Genomic DNA, 15,651 nt, shown 5'->3' on the forward strand with positions numbered 1-15,651 from the left:
TCACTTTTCAGGGCTCTTGGATGACTGGTAGTAAGATGCCATGGAGAGGTATAGGAAATGTTTGTTTTTTTTTTATCAAAATTAGGCAGAAGTCATGAAAATTAAGTATAACAGAGTAACTGTATTACAAATAAAATATGATTAGTGATTGTTTTTCTGGTAGTTAGCAGATAAGTGAGAAATTTTGATTTTATTACCACTAGAAAAGCGCCGTCTCTTGAAAAGCAACGGTTCGTATGGTGTCCTATTGCTTACTTGACAATTAACAAAATTGTTTTTCTTTGAAACACGTTGAACAAATGAGTTTCTGGTACAACGAATCTTAACATCCATCGACTATTTTTAGTGTGTCAATTTCCAGCATGTTATATATGTTTTCTGCTGGTGCTTTTTCGTCGATGACGAACATCGATTACCGTGCTGCATCAATATCCGGACACTTAAGCAGGTCATATTTTTAATATGCTCCGTAAACAATAATTTCGCAACATGCTAGTAATTGCTTTGTACTATAATCAAATATTAAGCTTAAATTTGCAATAACACATCAATTTTACAATAAAACTCAATAAAATTCATTAAAATAAGAAAAATAAACAGGTTTGTCTTGTTCAAAAATCCGGACACCTCACATCTCAGTGAATCAATATCCGGACACTTTTGAATCGTTTTCCGGACAGGCAAAACTTTCTCATATTTTGTCTAAGAAATGTATGCCTATAAGTAAACAACTTATCACTTGTTACATGTAGTATTAAACAATCATCTCACTGCACATTTTTTACTTTTAATTGCACTTTTGTGTCCTTAACGGTACAATTCTAGTCAAGTACGACACTGACTCACTTACCTAACCAGAGAATGAAAGTGACTATGTACTTCTACGTTAAATGCCTTAAAGTATTTTGAATTTCCAAATATTTTGCCGGTTCCATGGATCGAGGCTCCTTCTTGGACCACATCTTCTGCCTGGCCCAACGTGTCCTTTCGCATTTTCTAAGAAAAACCTTGGCAGCTACCATTAATAGTCAAACATGTCCGGATTCAAAAACATGGTTTTGAATCCGGACAGCGTAATTATTTACAAAAATACACCTTATTTTAACACATTAATGAATGACACCGTCTCAATTAATTAAAATTTACCTGCTTTGTCGATGCTAAGTTAAAAAAATTGGATTCTTTTAATAATAAGTTCCCAAAACCTTAAATCGCGAAAGCACTACTTTTTAGTAATCTAAAAAACTCGCAGAAAAAAAACACTGTTTGACACCAACGTTACGTTTGGATTTATTTAAGTTACTTCGCCCAGCCTACTTAACCACCGATTATGTTTAAACGATCTTAGATATATTTGCAAAGTAAACCACATAGCTACCCCTCATAAATTGGATATATTATTACTTAATAAGGACAAATTAGTGAAGGTGTCCGGATATTGGTACCGTCCGGATTTTGATGCAGCATGGTATGGAGCAATGATGTTAATGTTATTTGTGCGCTTTTTTCTAGTACTTCTCTGAAGAGCCAGTTGATTATTACACTTTGTGCTTTCGAAATGGTAGAACAGAAGCTATACTTGAACTTGAATGTTATGGAGCTTTATGGGAGGGCTCCTCAGAGCTTTTGTTGAGCTTTTGTTATAGCAGTACCAAGCAAGAAAAGAGAAATGATCGATACCTATCGTAGTTTACAGATATGTATAACTCATCTGTTTTCGTCTGGTACAGGTTCGTAGCTTTAATTGGGCATTGAAATCACCCTCCTGCCATACGGTAGAAAATTGTTGGGAATCAGTAGGCGCTAGAAAAAAGTGAAAACTCAGATTTTCACTTGATTAGCTTATTCTTAGCGTTTTGCCTAACAGTTGCTGTTTTTTCGTTGGCATTATTTTATCAATTTTGAAGTGATTTTAGCGATTTTAGTGCTAGCTATTATAGTAAACTGGCCAGATTTTTTCTGGACGAATGTGGGGCATATATAGCTTATTTGCTAAATTAGTTCTGTAGTAAAGCTTTCATCATATAAAAATGGAGTACTTCATTTTGGTGTTAGCGGCGCTTCTAGTATCAAATATTTGGCAGCATTTTATTGTTTGTAAATAGCGCTGCGTGGTATATTTTTTCGCAGTTTAAAGCTAACGTGGTTTCTGGTTTCGAGATATTCTGACTCTGACTCGATGATAAATAAATGGTGCCCCACATCAAATTGCACCACGGAAGAAATGCTGTAGAAAATTTCCTAATTGACCGTTCCTTTTCAAGCTTTCAGACAACAAAATATAACCCATTAGTAAGTTTTTGGCATATTTGTTTCATTCAACTTCAATACCATAACCGTATTCTCGCCCCTTACGCTTTTTCTTCATGTCTTCCTCAGACTTGACCTCCTTGGGATGCTTCCGTAGTGCCTGCTTAATAATAGTCTAGTATTTTACGATGGGCCTTAGTTCCCGTACGTTTAAGGCGTTCATGTCTTTAGGTACGAAAGCGACTCCGTTGGGTTCGTACCACTCCAATATATTCTTTGAATATTGCCACGAAAATAGATCCGGCCAGAAGATCGTAGGGACCTCGTGTTACTTCGACAGAGAAGGCAGATGCTTCTGTCAACACTCTTTGAGGTAGATCTGCTCGTTTACAGTCCCGGTAGTCAACGGCGGACTCCGGTTGCCATATGATGTATTTCTTGGCCAAATCATGTATTTCTTGACAAACTATGTAAGTTTCTGCATGCTTACTTCCTCCGGAACCTCAAACATGTCCTGGGGGGTGAAGTACAGTAGCCCCGGAAGCTGCCGGAAGTCCGCCTTGGCGTAGCTCTCATCATTCATGATGAGAGAATTGAGGGTTTTCCAGGTGTTTCGCGATGCAATTTGATGTGGGACACCCTTTAAATATCAGAGAAAGCTTATTTCAACCTCAAGGGTTCAATTCTACAGGCTCTTACTTGCGGTAAAGTTTGTAGCAGATTCACTTTTGGTAATAAGTTCGTAAAAAAGTCATGCTTTGGCAAGCTATCTGTTCCTTTGGCACCAGTGGAAACCTATGATAGCCTGCTGCCATTACAGCAACGGCATGTTCCAATGGTACAACGACAATGGACTTCAGTCCATCTCAACAAAGCTGAGTGCATCAAATTGTCCCCAAGTCCATCCTACATTGAAACACTGCGGGATAATGAAGCAAAAGCTGAAGATAAAGAGAGCAGTCATCAGCGACATTGGTCAGACGAAGTATTCGAGGGTTTTCATGAAATACAACATAATTACCTACGTTTCATCCTTAGAAAGTGTTTCGATTATAATTTCAATCAATGCGGGACACTTAGTAATCCGGGACAAGCTATTCAAATCCGGGACAGTCCTGCATAATTCGGGACATCTGGTCAGCAAATAAAGCGTTCTTTATTTATTTGCCACGTTTAGCAGATTTTTAAAATTCTCTTAATTAAGTTAAGTTGCACGATGTTTTCAACAACATTACGCGTATTTGAAGTCTGAGACAGGAATGTTCGTAGTTGGAATGTGCGAAATTTGAATCAGAACCAAACTGCATTTTATTAGTATTTTTTCAACACGATTTTATCGTCATTTTCAATATTTTTCTGTGGAGGTGGTGGAAATGAATAAAATTTTTTGCTGCTGAACTGCTCCATATGATGAAATTATAAAACCTTCGAACATTTTGCTTGGGACAAAATTGTAGCATAGCTTAAGTGTCCGACGTTTGAATCAGAACGGTATGTACCCATCTGTTTAACATTTTAGGCCAGCATATAGACAGACTTCCCTGCCGGCGAAAAAGCTTCCAAATAGCAGTAGGGTAAGAACCCCACAATTCGCTCCCATCCCAGAATTCGCCCTCCCATTGGTATTCCCGTGATTTAACTCTATATATAGTTGAATTATAAGTTGTTAGTTCAATTTATATTCAATTTAACTCAGTTTTCAGTTATTTGAATAGAATTCGTTGCGTTGTTTTATGTATGTTAATGATTTAATGTGGTTTGAAAAATAGGTATTGTATTTAAGACGCGATTTTTCCATTCTCAAGAACGAGCACGAAAAATAAAATTGAGGAAAAGTAATGGAAAATCGTATCTCCTTGCACTTTTTTCGCATCAATTTGGTTATATCTGATTCAAATTTCATAATTGTGCTTTTATTTTAATATTTATTCGCAATTCTGCTGAAAATAGAACATAAATGCACTGGGCGAAAACTGGGTATTGTAAATCATGTGAGTTCCAAAATTCGCCCGGGTCGAATCTGCATATACTTAACCGAACTTACTGCGTGAACTAGTTTTCGCCCTCATCTATCAAACATATACAAATATGCCACACATAAGCAAAAGCAAATCACAATCGATTAGTTTGTTCGCTGATTTATGTTTATCAAAATGGTGAGTAAAAGTATCAAATAAATAATATTTTGATGCAGAAAGCACATCATATCTTCATTTGAATTCATCTAACAAAAGAATTACCTGCTAAACATGGGCTAATGGGGCTTCTACCAAACGAAATGTCGAATTAGCAATAATCGACATCGAAATTGATAATAAGATTAAAACTGCACGAAATAGTAACACGCGCATAATATTCTCAAAAATCACAATTTTTCTTGTCATGAGAATAAATCTGACTAATGAAAACCACGCGAAAAATCCGTCTACTATTTTAAAGCATATAAGCGCAATAAAATTGTTGTCATGGAGAATACTTTGAAAAGTATTTAAAGTGCAATGCAGACAACAAAGAAATAATCGTGGTGATAAAATAGATTGTTTCGATAATATCATGAAAACTCTAATATCTTAGCATTACAAACCCGGTCTAACCAAAAATACTAGTTAAGAATTCCAAGTTATGTCAAAAAATATCCTAGTTGAGTAGGTAAGATGAGTATGCTTACCAGTTACCAGGAATATTTAATACAGTAAACCGGCATACCCATTTACAGACAGTGATTTACTAAACAATTTTTTTTCTTCATCTTTTTATTGACTACATAGCAGTTAAGCTTAGTTATTTCTTGGGGAAAAGGTTAGGTTGTGGACTCGAGTCTCACCTTCGATTAGTCAATATATATAGCCGAATATCAAGATTTTCCAGTTCCAACAAATGACCAGAAAAAGAACCAACAGGACCATTCATTTTAAATAGCTTTGACGAGTGTCAAAAGCCTTATTTTACTGCAATGAAAATAAACATTTAGTAAAAACCCACCTTCTCTGTGTTTTTTAGTTTTACTGAATCAGGTATCAGGAGGTGATCATGATCAGTTTATTTCAATTTAGATTTACATTTAACGAATTCCTGATACAAATTGATTGCCATATTAAGCACTGAATAGACATAATCTTAACGTTAAATAATAGTAACAACAATTCTAACAAAATAATTGAGGTTATTTGGGAAATTTGCAACAAATAACAAGTGGGCGAAATTTGGGTCACATGGGGGACGAATTTTGGATCGCTATGGGCGAAATGTGGTACTAGAGGTTCCTGCTCAAAATTGAGTCTTTTACTATCAAATTTCAATTTTCGCTATTCCGAATAGCCAAAATAGATAGAATATTAATATATAGTCATACTTGTCTGAGTTCAGGGCTGATTTTATAATAATATGGCGATTTATACATTTTACAGCATAAAAACCCGATAAAAGGGGCGAATTCTGGGGTCGTTACCCTACGCAGCAAACTTACACAGCATTATTTCGGGCGCATTTCTGCACCTGGGAAGCGTTCACAATTGTATCCCATTTTATATGTTTTGATTTTTTTTTAATTTTTTTTAATTTTGATTTTAATTTTAATTTTTTTAATTTTGATTTGTTTGGTTCTTGACTTCTGATGAATAATTGAATAGGGTAAGGGTCTTATAATTCGACCTATGATACCAACGAATGGCTAACAAAATGCAATATATCGTTCAAATAGCGCTATTTTTTCGAAAATCTGATAGAATAGTACAAAAGGATGTATATTCAATTGACATTTAAAAGGAAATAAGTGTACGATGTATATTTTTCATTGATTTTCTTGTTTCAATTCAATAACCCATTGGGCAAATTTTCGACCCTTGCGTGTTCTAATATTCGACCCAAGTACAAAGTAATGTCTTTTGAAAGTCGAGGGTTGTTTAAATTGATGAATTTAGTGCTGAAAAATAACTGCAACATTTCTGTAATATCACGTTGGTATTATTTTTTTAAAACTAAACCGTAAACCTTTTTTTGTAGACTATTTCAAATGCCCTTCTGCTTTGAATGGATAGATGGAAAATGTTTGAAATGCAATCCCGGAAAACGCCTGAAATCATACAATTACTTTCGGGTCTGGTTACTTTCCACTTCCATGGCTTTTGAACGAGGTCGAAAAATGAAACAAGCGGCTTTGAAAGCATACAGCAGGCTTTTTCGACCGGTCGAAATCTAGAACACAAACAGTTTCGCGTTTCAATTTTCGTACTTTTTTAAACGTCTTTAATTACATCATAAAAAACAAATATTCACTGCAACAAAAGAAAATTGGACAGAAATATTGCCTTTTTTTTGTATAATAACATATTGCATGAATTCAGTGTCCTAATAAACACAATTTATCGAAATTTTGATTTCGTATCTGTTTTCACTAGACGGAAACAAAACACTCGAATTCCAGTCCCAGTTTGAAAAATTTGATTATTTGGACGTACAGACGCAAATTTTGGTGGGGTAAGGGTAGATCCCTTACCCTAGTACAGCTATTTTAGCACATTCCTTGTGCAATTATTTTGTTATTTTTATTTTAATGTGGTTTTAACCATTTGGTCATTCACCATCCTTGTACAATTGACAAAGTAATGTAAAGTAAAGTAAAGTAAAGTAAGTAATGTAAAAAAAATAAAAAAAGTCTATTCCTGTCTAAAGTTTATTGGCGTTCATCTGACTGTAAATTCAAATTGGCGTATTTCAGCAATATGTCACGGAATTTTTGATTTTCTAATATTTTGGAAAAGTAATTCATTGGACTTAAAATCAAAACTATTGAAAGCAACTTGTTGGGGTGAATTTTTGACAGGGAGGGTATTTTGCAAAGCTATCCTATTAGACTATTACCATATAGGGTAACAAGGGGTAAGAAGGCCCGGCGGGGTAAGAGGGACCACATCGATTTCGCCAAGAAATCCTTAAATTTTCTGTTGAATTTGACTCACTTTTTTATCTGTTGAATTTTTTTTTCTGTTGAATTTGACTCACTTTTTTATTATTCTGACAGATACGCATTTCGTTTACGACTTGCAAGCTTCATCAGTGTCTTTTTCGAAATAGAGTACACCTGTAATAAAAATTATTCCTGAATCTGAGATCATCCTGTCTAACACAGAGCCTCCCACGTCAAAAGAAGCCAACAAGTGGCATTCGAATAACAAAGTCAATGTAAATTTGGATCTAATGGAATCAAAATTCGATGATCCTGAGTCACTTAACGGCTCATTTAATGTGTTGCCTTCTTTGCCTTCACCTAAAGTGAAGCGTATTCAAAGAGTAAAAGTTCTGCTGACAAATCAACAAAATAACGCCAAGAAAAGAGTAAATAAAAACCAGTGGAGTAAAATAACGTCTACTCTTATTTTCAAAATTGAACTAGTAGTTAAATTGCTTCTTCTAGCAGGTCTCTAAATTAAACTATACCTTCTTTTAGCATGTACCTAAAACCCCTTAAGAACTTGTTCTTACTTAGTTAATAATACTGAAATTGTGTTTACAACTCAAAGAAACCTTCAAATCTGCCACAATCCGCCTTACTCCGCCATGGTCCGTCTTACTCCTTTGGTGGTCCTTCTTACCCCGCTTGGTTGTGAACGAGTAATTTTTAGACGTTTCGAAAATTGATGAAGAATTACGGAAAAATAGACTAATTAATTCTTTATATAATTTTTAATGGTAGATAAATGAATGCTTTTCCATGTGTGGAACAAGAAAAGGTGAATTTTCGTACACATTTTATGCTAGCAATTTATTCGCTTAGGGGGCCCGTCTTACCCCGTCTTCCCCTATACCATAAAAGTTGCGTCTATCAAATCGATGTAAAATGATATTTAGATTAGCTCTGTGAGACCTTGTGGATGTTGTGTTAAAGGAGAAATGCGTTTCGAATCTGAAATATGGGTGAAACAGTTTTGGTTTTTCAAAATAAAAATATTTATTTAATTTCTTTTTCTGTCTATTGAAAAAGATGTCATTTTCGGGAACGCTCCAATTTTTGAGAGTTTACCTTAGCTAATTATTATCACTATCGATGGAATATTCTAGTATGAATAACGAGAATTTGAAAATGCAGTTTCGATCCCATAATTTGTCTTTTAATTATCAAATACCTTTTCAAGCAATAACGAAACTGCTTAACTATTTTAGTTCACTGGAAGAAATAAAGAAAGATTTTACTTATAGTGTTGTAAGAACACTCTTCAATCGTGATTGCAAATTTGAATGTTAACTAAACTAGAAAATCTGAGGTACCAAAAACTTCTAATCCCGATAAATAGATAATCCTACTTGGGAGGAACTGTCGCACAATAGCTATTCTTTGATGTTCCACTCTAATGTTGATGAGAGGATGATTCTAAATTAATGAATTATGAATGATTGACTTGCTATCACTCTCTCTTTCTCTAGGCTATTTCGACGTTACAGTTTTCCGCTTTATCACATTCTCGTTGCCATCGATATTGAGCTGACTTTTGCCTCCGTTCTCTAGAGTGCGTGGTCCTTCCTTAATATACTGGGACAATCTGCTGTAGATTTTGTTAGCTTCAGTCTTCTGGCTTTCCTCCTCCTGCTGGCGACGCAGCATTTCCTCTGCTTCCCGCTGTAGCACCTCGTCGTCCATTTCCGATTTTTTCAGCTCTTCCTCGCCCAAGGCGTAACCATCGCTCTGGATGATCTTTGGTTTCGGTGTATGTATCGAGTTGTACGTTGGATTGGATGGATGTCGCCAGATACCGAACAGGGTTGTGAATGCTTGGCGACCCTCATCCGTGCCGTAAGTGTGATGAGATTTGTCTCCCGTACGTAAAACGCGGTTCTTGACCTGCAGCGAAAGTCATTTTGTAATTTGGCTGATTTACACAAACTTATTTGGAAAGGTCCTTACCATGTTTGGTGTGGCAGTCTTTCGATCCCAGATCTGACCATACTTTGCCAGCAAATCGATCAGTGTTCCAGTTAAGTTTAGTGGCGTTCCATACTCGGATGCACGGTAATCCCAGGGAAAGGCATGATGGTAGTTATGCCAGCCTTCACCAACCGTCATAAATGACACAAACATGCTCTCCACTGGCCAGATTGTCCTGTGAACAAAAAAGTACTTGCATGCAGGTGGTCGTAAACAATATTGTCAGTCCAATTTCAAATTCACCTATCATAAGAACGTATCCCGAACATGTGGGCAGCACTGTTTACAGACCAGGTGGCATTCAGACTGAGTACGGTGCGTAAAAAGAACGCCACGAATAGAGCATACCAAGGATTTTCACCCCAGCATACCACTGGAATGGCAGTCGGTCCAAACAGGGCAAAGATGGTATACAGTACCTTGTAGTGGCTGAAAATATAGGAAAGGTAATATTAGAATTAATACAAAAACGTTAAAGAAAATCGTGATTAGGTATCTAATTTTAATAAACTTATAAATATATAATGTAGACATTTCAATCCGTTATGAAACTTAGCTCGTTTTGCAATAAATATTTAGTCGTATTGTCAATTTTTTGTTGAAAGTGAAATAGCATTTCATCAGCACCCGAATCTGGGTAAGAGCGAAGGTTTTTTCATTGCTAATAAGATGCAATAATGATAATAACAATAAAAAGACTAATTATAGAACAGTGTATCGTCTCTTTACCGGTGAAACGTTGTTGTATTGCGGCAGTCGATAAATTTCTCATGTATACGACACTAGGGAGGAGCTTGTTGTTGTCCTACACCTAGACCGCATTATCGCTGCCTGCAAGCAGTGGACTTAAGGTTAGGAGATGTCACGGGCAATTGTGCAATTTACACACCACTGCTGGCTAAAGAGAAATGATTATCGACAATTAATTGGGTTTCATAGGGCAAATACCCAGACAGTTACGATAACAATAAACATTAACGGTATTTTTAACTTAAATTCTTATTATTGCGATTGATTGTCCAGTTTTAACAATTAAAAATCACATTATTTCTAGAGTTTCCCCTCTTGCCCCATTTTGTCGAAAGTAGTAACATACATCTTCCTGGGTGGTTAATTTATGATAAGCAATTATGAAACCTGTGATCAGAGACGATTGATCGGTATGCGTTAAAAAGTTTAAGGACGCACCGCTGATGGGTTCGAATGGCCCCTTCGATATAAATATTTCTTTCATGAACGTTCTGCAATGTTATAGCTTGAGTGAGATAGCAAAATTATTTTAAAAAATCAGAAGGATTATGTTCCAGAGACATAACCGTGTAGTTGGTATAGAAATACGTTAGCTGAGTTTTTGTGACAAAATCTTGAATACCAAAGAACAAACAAACCCCGAGAAATAATATTATCGCCTTGAACAATTGCTTTATGTTTGTTTATTATCACAAAATCATGAGTTTTGTTGTCATATCTTTAGAAAACATGTCAAAACTTATTAGCATTTTATCCAATTTTTAGAATGTGAGTTATTTTGTTATGTCAAAAACGAATATTTTCGCCATTGCCAAAATAGGAGTATGCCGCTATAAAAATCTCTCTCATTCTTCGAGCTCTAATAAAAAAATTGGGAGAAAATTCTAACCTTCAAAACAGGAATGTTAGTGGCAATAATGATAGCCGAAAGCCTGAATCTGTTTTTCAGTGTCGAACATATTCTCTCTTGTCTGCTGCGATTGCAACCGTCAAGGCACGAAAATTGTTTCACAGTAGCCAGTCCGTATATACTTGATTGTGTGTTAGGGAAATTGATCAATCATGGAGAAAACATACCAAATAAAGTTCATGTTATTTGTTATTTTAATAGGACACCACACGAAACGTTGCTTTTCAAGAGATGGCGGTTTTCTAGTGGTAGTAAAATCAAAATTTCTCTCTTATGCAAAGTAACGACAACTGTTGTATTCAACAGGGGAACATTGATAGTTTCAAGCATACTCTCACGCATAGCGCAAGATGAGACACTAGCACCAACTTCTGTTCTTTATTATCAAAAATTAGAGGCGGTATCCTATTGAGCGAAAATTGATTCACAATAGCTAAACACTTACTTTTGTGTATAACTTTCTATTGCACAGTTAAAATTGATGAAATTTTGGGTAAAATTAGTTTAGAGTGTAATGTTTACTTGTGCAAGATGTCGTGATAATCTGTCAAGTGGTTATCGAGATGACTTCCAAGCAAGCAGTGTTTCGACAAAAAATTATGGGCGCGGTCGTGAAAAATCTAGGCTAATCTCACAGGTGGTTCGCAAAACAGTTAGAAATCGACCGTGTCCCGTGTGGTAAAATGGCTTAAGGAAACTTAGACGACCCAGCGGCGAGCTGGAAGCGAAAAACAAGCGAAGACTACCGACCCCATGAAGGCAAGGAAGGCTAGAGAATACTTCGAGCACAATCCCAAACTTTAGATTCGGGACTTGACCAAGAAGGTCAATTTTTCCGTCTGGTTCGTGCAGCAGATAATGAAGTGGACCGGACTTTATTTCATCAAGGTAAGGAAGGTGCCTAACCGAACCGATAAACAGAATGCGGTGGCCAAATCCCGCATCAGAAAGCTTTACCGCGAGTGGTTGGTGCAGCCGAAATGCATCGTAATGGACGACTAGACGTATATTAGAACGGACGCCAAGCAGATCCCCAACCTTGAGTTTTTCGTCGGCAAGTGCCGCCTAGATGTTCCGGAGGATTTCCAGAACAAGAAGGTCGACAAATTTGCCAAGAAGTACTTCGTGTGGCAGGCGATCAATGGGTCCGGTAAATTCAGCAAGTCGTATATATACCGACCGGCACCATTGATGGCTAAATATAGGGGAAATGTGTATAATGTGCCCCCCCCCCCCCTAAGATAGGGTTGCCAAGTCTGAAAATTACAAAAACCGGCCGGTCGGTTCAGCCTTAAAAAATGGCGGGGGGGGGGGGGGGGGTGTCGGCAGGTCGTTTTGGCATTTTGATATTTATTGCATATTCAAGGATTTCTGGAATGAGAAATATGTGTTAATGACCTATTATTTGGGCAGTCACTGGTAGCATGTAACCGGCACAGAGAGAAAGTAGGAGTCGGTTAACCGTTTTACGTGTAAATGAGATGAGCAGTCAGTTGTAAAGATAGCAAATGGCAGGAAAATTTACAAATCTGGCAAAAACACTCAAATCCGGATTCATATGTTGGAAAATCGGCCTTTTTGCCGGATTGACCGGCCACCGGCTTTGCAAGTGAAAAACTGGTCAGGCCGGCCAAAAACCGGCCACTTGGCAATCCTACCCTAAGAATAAATGGATATATCGCTGTTATGCTTCCCCAAATTAACGTCACAACTACGAGTATATGTTGGTATTTGAGCTGAAAACCAATTGCAATTGACCAAACTCGTGTTTTTAGTCTTTGACCTTGAAATGCGGTCAGGCATTAATGTTAATATTTTTTTGAAACGATAGTTCTACAATTGTTGGAGAGACGGTAGGGGAAAGTAATGAAAATGTTTTGGGAATGGAGGGGAAAGAGTGGAATGGAAGGGGGTGGGTAATAGGTAGCTACGCTTAACAAGGTCAAGACTAGAAATATGAGATTAGTCTATTTCATAGGAACGGGGTCTTTCCCCAAAAAAACCACGCTGAGAATCGCGGATAACACGCTGACAGACGAACAACGTCACGTGTAGTACCTTTCAAGATGCCCAATAACTATTCGCAAGCAAGGTTGTGAAAGACCAGCCAAAATTATGGATGCAGAAGAACATCGTTCTCTTTCTCGTTTATTCAACAACAAGCCCTCTGGTTTGGTTATCAATTAAGATGCAGCAGACGAATGTTTGAAGAAAATTTTGATCCCGTTTCTACAAAAACATCATGCAGATGGACTATACGTGTTTTGTCTGGATAGAGCATGGTCACATTACGCCAAAAAAACTCAATCGTTCCTGAATACCCATTCGATCCCATTTTTACCCAAAAATCACGACCCGAAAAATCTGTCAAAGCAAAGCAAAACCTAGGTGCTACATTCCGTTATCGAAACTTCACCTTCTGTTTTTATACGACAGACTTCGCGGCCAGCTGTTCGAGTACAGGACAATTGCAGGGCCAGTTGCTACAATCCTATTGACTCTAACAGCCTCTCCCGGCCGAGATTCGAACATACGACGACTGGATTATTAGGCCAGCATCATACCTCGAGGCCAACTGGGAGGCCGAAAAATCTGTCACGAATTGCAAAATTTGCATTTGATTTTGCTTGTTTAACAAGAAACGAAGGGGGGAGGGGGCAAATTGGCCAGGGGGCACGTTATACACAATTCCCCTATAAATAAGAATGCCTCAAGAAGCGCTTGCTGCCCTTCCTCCGGCCACACAACCCGAGCAGGAGAAAATTACTGAAGAATTCCTGATCCGGATATTTTTTGGTGAATAATTGCATATTTGAATTTGGTATTGACGAGCTTGACATAAGAGGTAAAATAGCTAAAATAATAGCTAAAAATGTTCTAGAAACACTTAAATAATAACTGGTTTTGTTATTGCAATAGCTAAATAATACCAAATGTTTTTGCTACACGGGACATCAATTGATTCTTCAATTCAACATCTTTGTAGCTTCATAGCTGGTTCAGTAATTCATATGGTATAGTACAAAAATGTAGAATAATTTATTAATAGCATGTTGAGGTATCATATCTTATCGAGATATTCGTAAGTTATTCTTCATAAAAATGCGATAGCTAATGAATATCAAATTTAGATATGATAGCTGAATTTGATATTCATTAGGTATGGATGAAGTATTGGCTCCTGCTCGGGAAAAGTGACATTCTATTTTGGTTGGGATTGGCATCGCGCCATTACGCGAAATTTTTTTTTTTTTGTACCAAAGGAAGCAAGTCTACCAAACTTGCCAGACATTCGTCCAATAGATGTGCGATTGTGAAGGGGAAGCTCTGGAAAACAGAGAAGTTCTTCAAAAACGACCAGGATTTCCAAAAAGAGTGGATGAAAGCGTGTAAGAAAAATGGCGCAAGCGAATAGCTGGCGCACCAGTGAACAATATATAGCCGTCAAGCAATGATATTTGTTGAAATCCCGAGCTAATTTTCGAGATTAGGCCTTGCTGACGTTTTGCCTTAGCGATAACGTTTGTGCGATGACAATTGAAGCAGAGCTTGGCATTGCTAGTTGCTGTTTATTGAAATCACTGAGAGATGAAAGCTAATAGCATGCCACTTAACGATATTAATGAGGAAATAATACGAGTAAGGAAATTAAACGACGCATTCAAGCTGGAAATCGAGCCTACTCTTCACCCTTGCCATATTTGAACGAAAGGTGTTGCGGAATATTTTAGGCGGAGTACAAACGGAAAGCGGATAGTGGCGTAAACGTATGAACCATGAGTTCCAGGCACTAATCGGGGACTACGGGTTGGGGAATTGGTAGACTACGGTGGGCCGGCCACGTCGCAGGGATGTCGGACGACTGTGCAGGAAATCTGTTCTCTTCAAGAACTAGGAATAGAGGGCCCAACGTGCTAGATGGGTCGACCAGGTTGAAGTCGACTTGCGTGTGTTGAGACGCTCAACGAATTGGTAACGAGTAGCCCAGGAGTGGAGAGCAATTTTTGATACGACGAGATCCACCCAAGCTCTACATTGTTAGAAGTATTTCCAAAACCATAAGATTTTGAGGTAAGATAAGTAGCTCCACTACTGGCCCACCTTTTGTCCAATGCTAGGAGTAGGAGTCACAACGGCTACTTGTTAAGCGTAGCTTCTAATCGTTCCCTCTCATCTTTCCGCTCTTTCTTCTTCACTCTAAAATTTCATTACTTTCTTCTACCGTCCCTTCGTCAATTGTAAAAGAACTACCGTTTCAAAAAAATATTAATTTATATGCCTGACCGCATTTTTCAGGTCAAGACCAAAACACGAGGTTGGTCTAATAGAATGTGGTGGCCTCTTCCTCTTTCCTCTCTTTGAAGTTGACCAATTACCTTCTAACGGGTAAGGCCATCTGCTGGTTAACTGCTAGTCTTTCAGTGGTTAAAAAATGTTATTTGACATTCCAGGCTGAAAATGACGTCAAAAATAAAACTAACGTGATCCGCACTATTGCTACACACCGAAATAATTAACAAAAATAACATAATAATTGAATAAAAAATAATAGAACATAACTGAGCTAATGTAGCTATCTAAAACTGCAACGAAACCCAGCAAAAATAGAAATTCAGTCCAAGTTATCTGAATAGATGGATTTTATGACTGAAAACGCACATTTTTGGGCCCAAAATATACCCTTTCCTCGACGAGAAGTGTAAAAACTCAATGTCAGCACTGGTTCTTGTTGTAATTTTCGGCCAGAAAACCACTTGCCACGGACGGGTTGCGGTCTTTGTGTCAAGCTGAGCCGTGAACTACGAGGTATGTACAGAACAGA

General features: G+C 37.5%; 1 protein-coding gene across 1 annotated transcript in view; it reads right to left on the bottom strand.

Annotated features, from left to right (window-relative positions):
• Window positions 1–8,238: 8,238 nt before the first annotated feature.
• The window catches only part of LOC128745270 (acyl-CoA Delta-9 desaturase-like), a 30,197-nt gene continuing 22,784 nt past the window's right edge, over window positions 8,239–15,651 (bottom strand). The window contains exons 5-7 of the mRNA XM_053842298.1: window positions 9,413–9,598; window positions 9,149–9,344; window positions 8,239–9,085 (exon numbers count right to left, since the gene is read on the bottom strand). Of these exons, the coding sequence (XP_053698273.1) occupies window positions 8,672–9,085; window positions 9,149–9,344; window positions 9,413–9,598 (796 nt within the window). The 3' untranslated portion in view covers window positions 8,239–8,671. The remainder of the gene's footprint in view (window positions 9,086–9,148; window positions 9,345–9,412; window positions 9,599–15,651) is intronic.

Source organism: Sabethes cyaneus, chromosome 1, assembly GCF_943734655.1.
Source record: "Sabethes cyaneus chromosome 1, idSabCyanKW18_F2, whole genome shotgun sequence".
In the NCBI taxonomy this organism is placed as follows: domain Eukaryota; kingdom Metazoa; phylum Arthropoda; class Insecta; order Diptera; family Culicidae; genus Sabethes; species Sabethes cyaneus.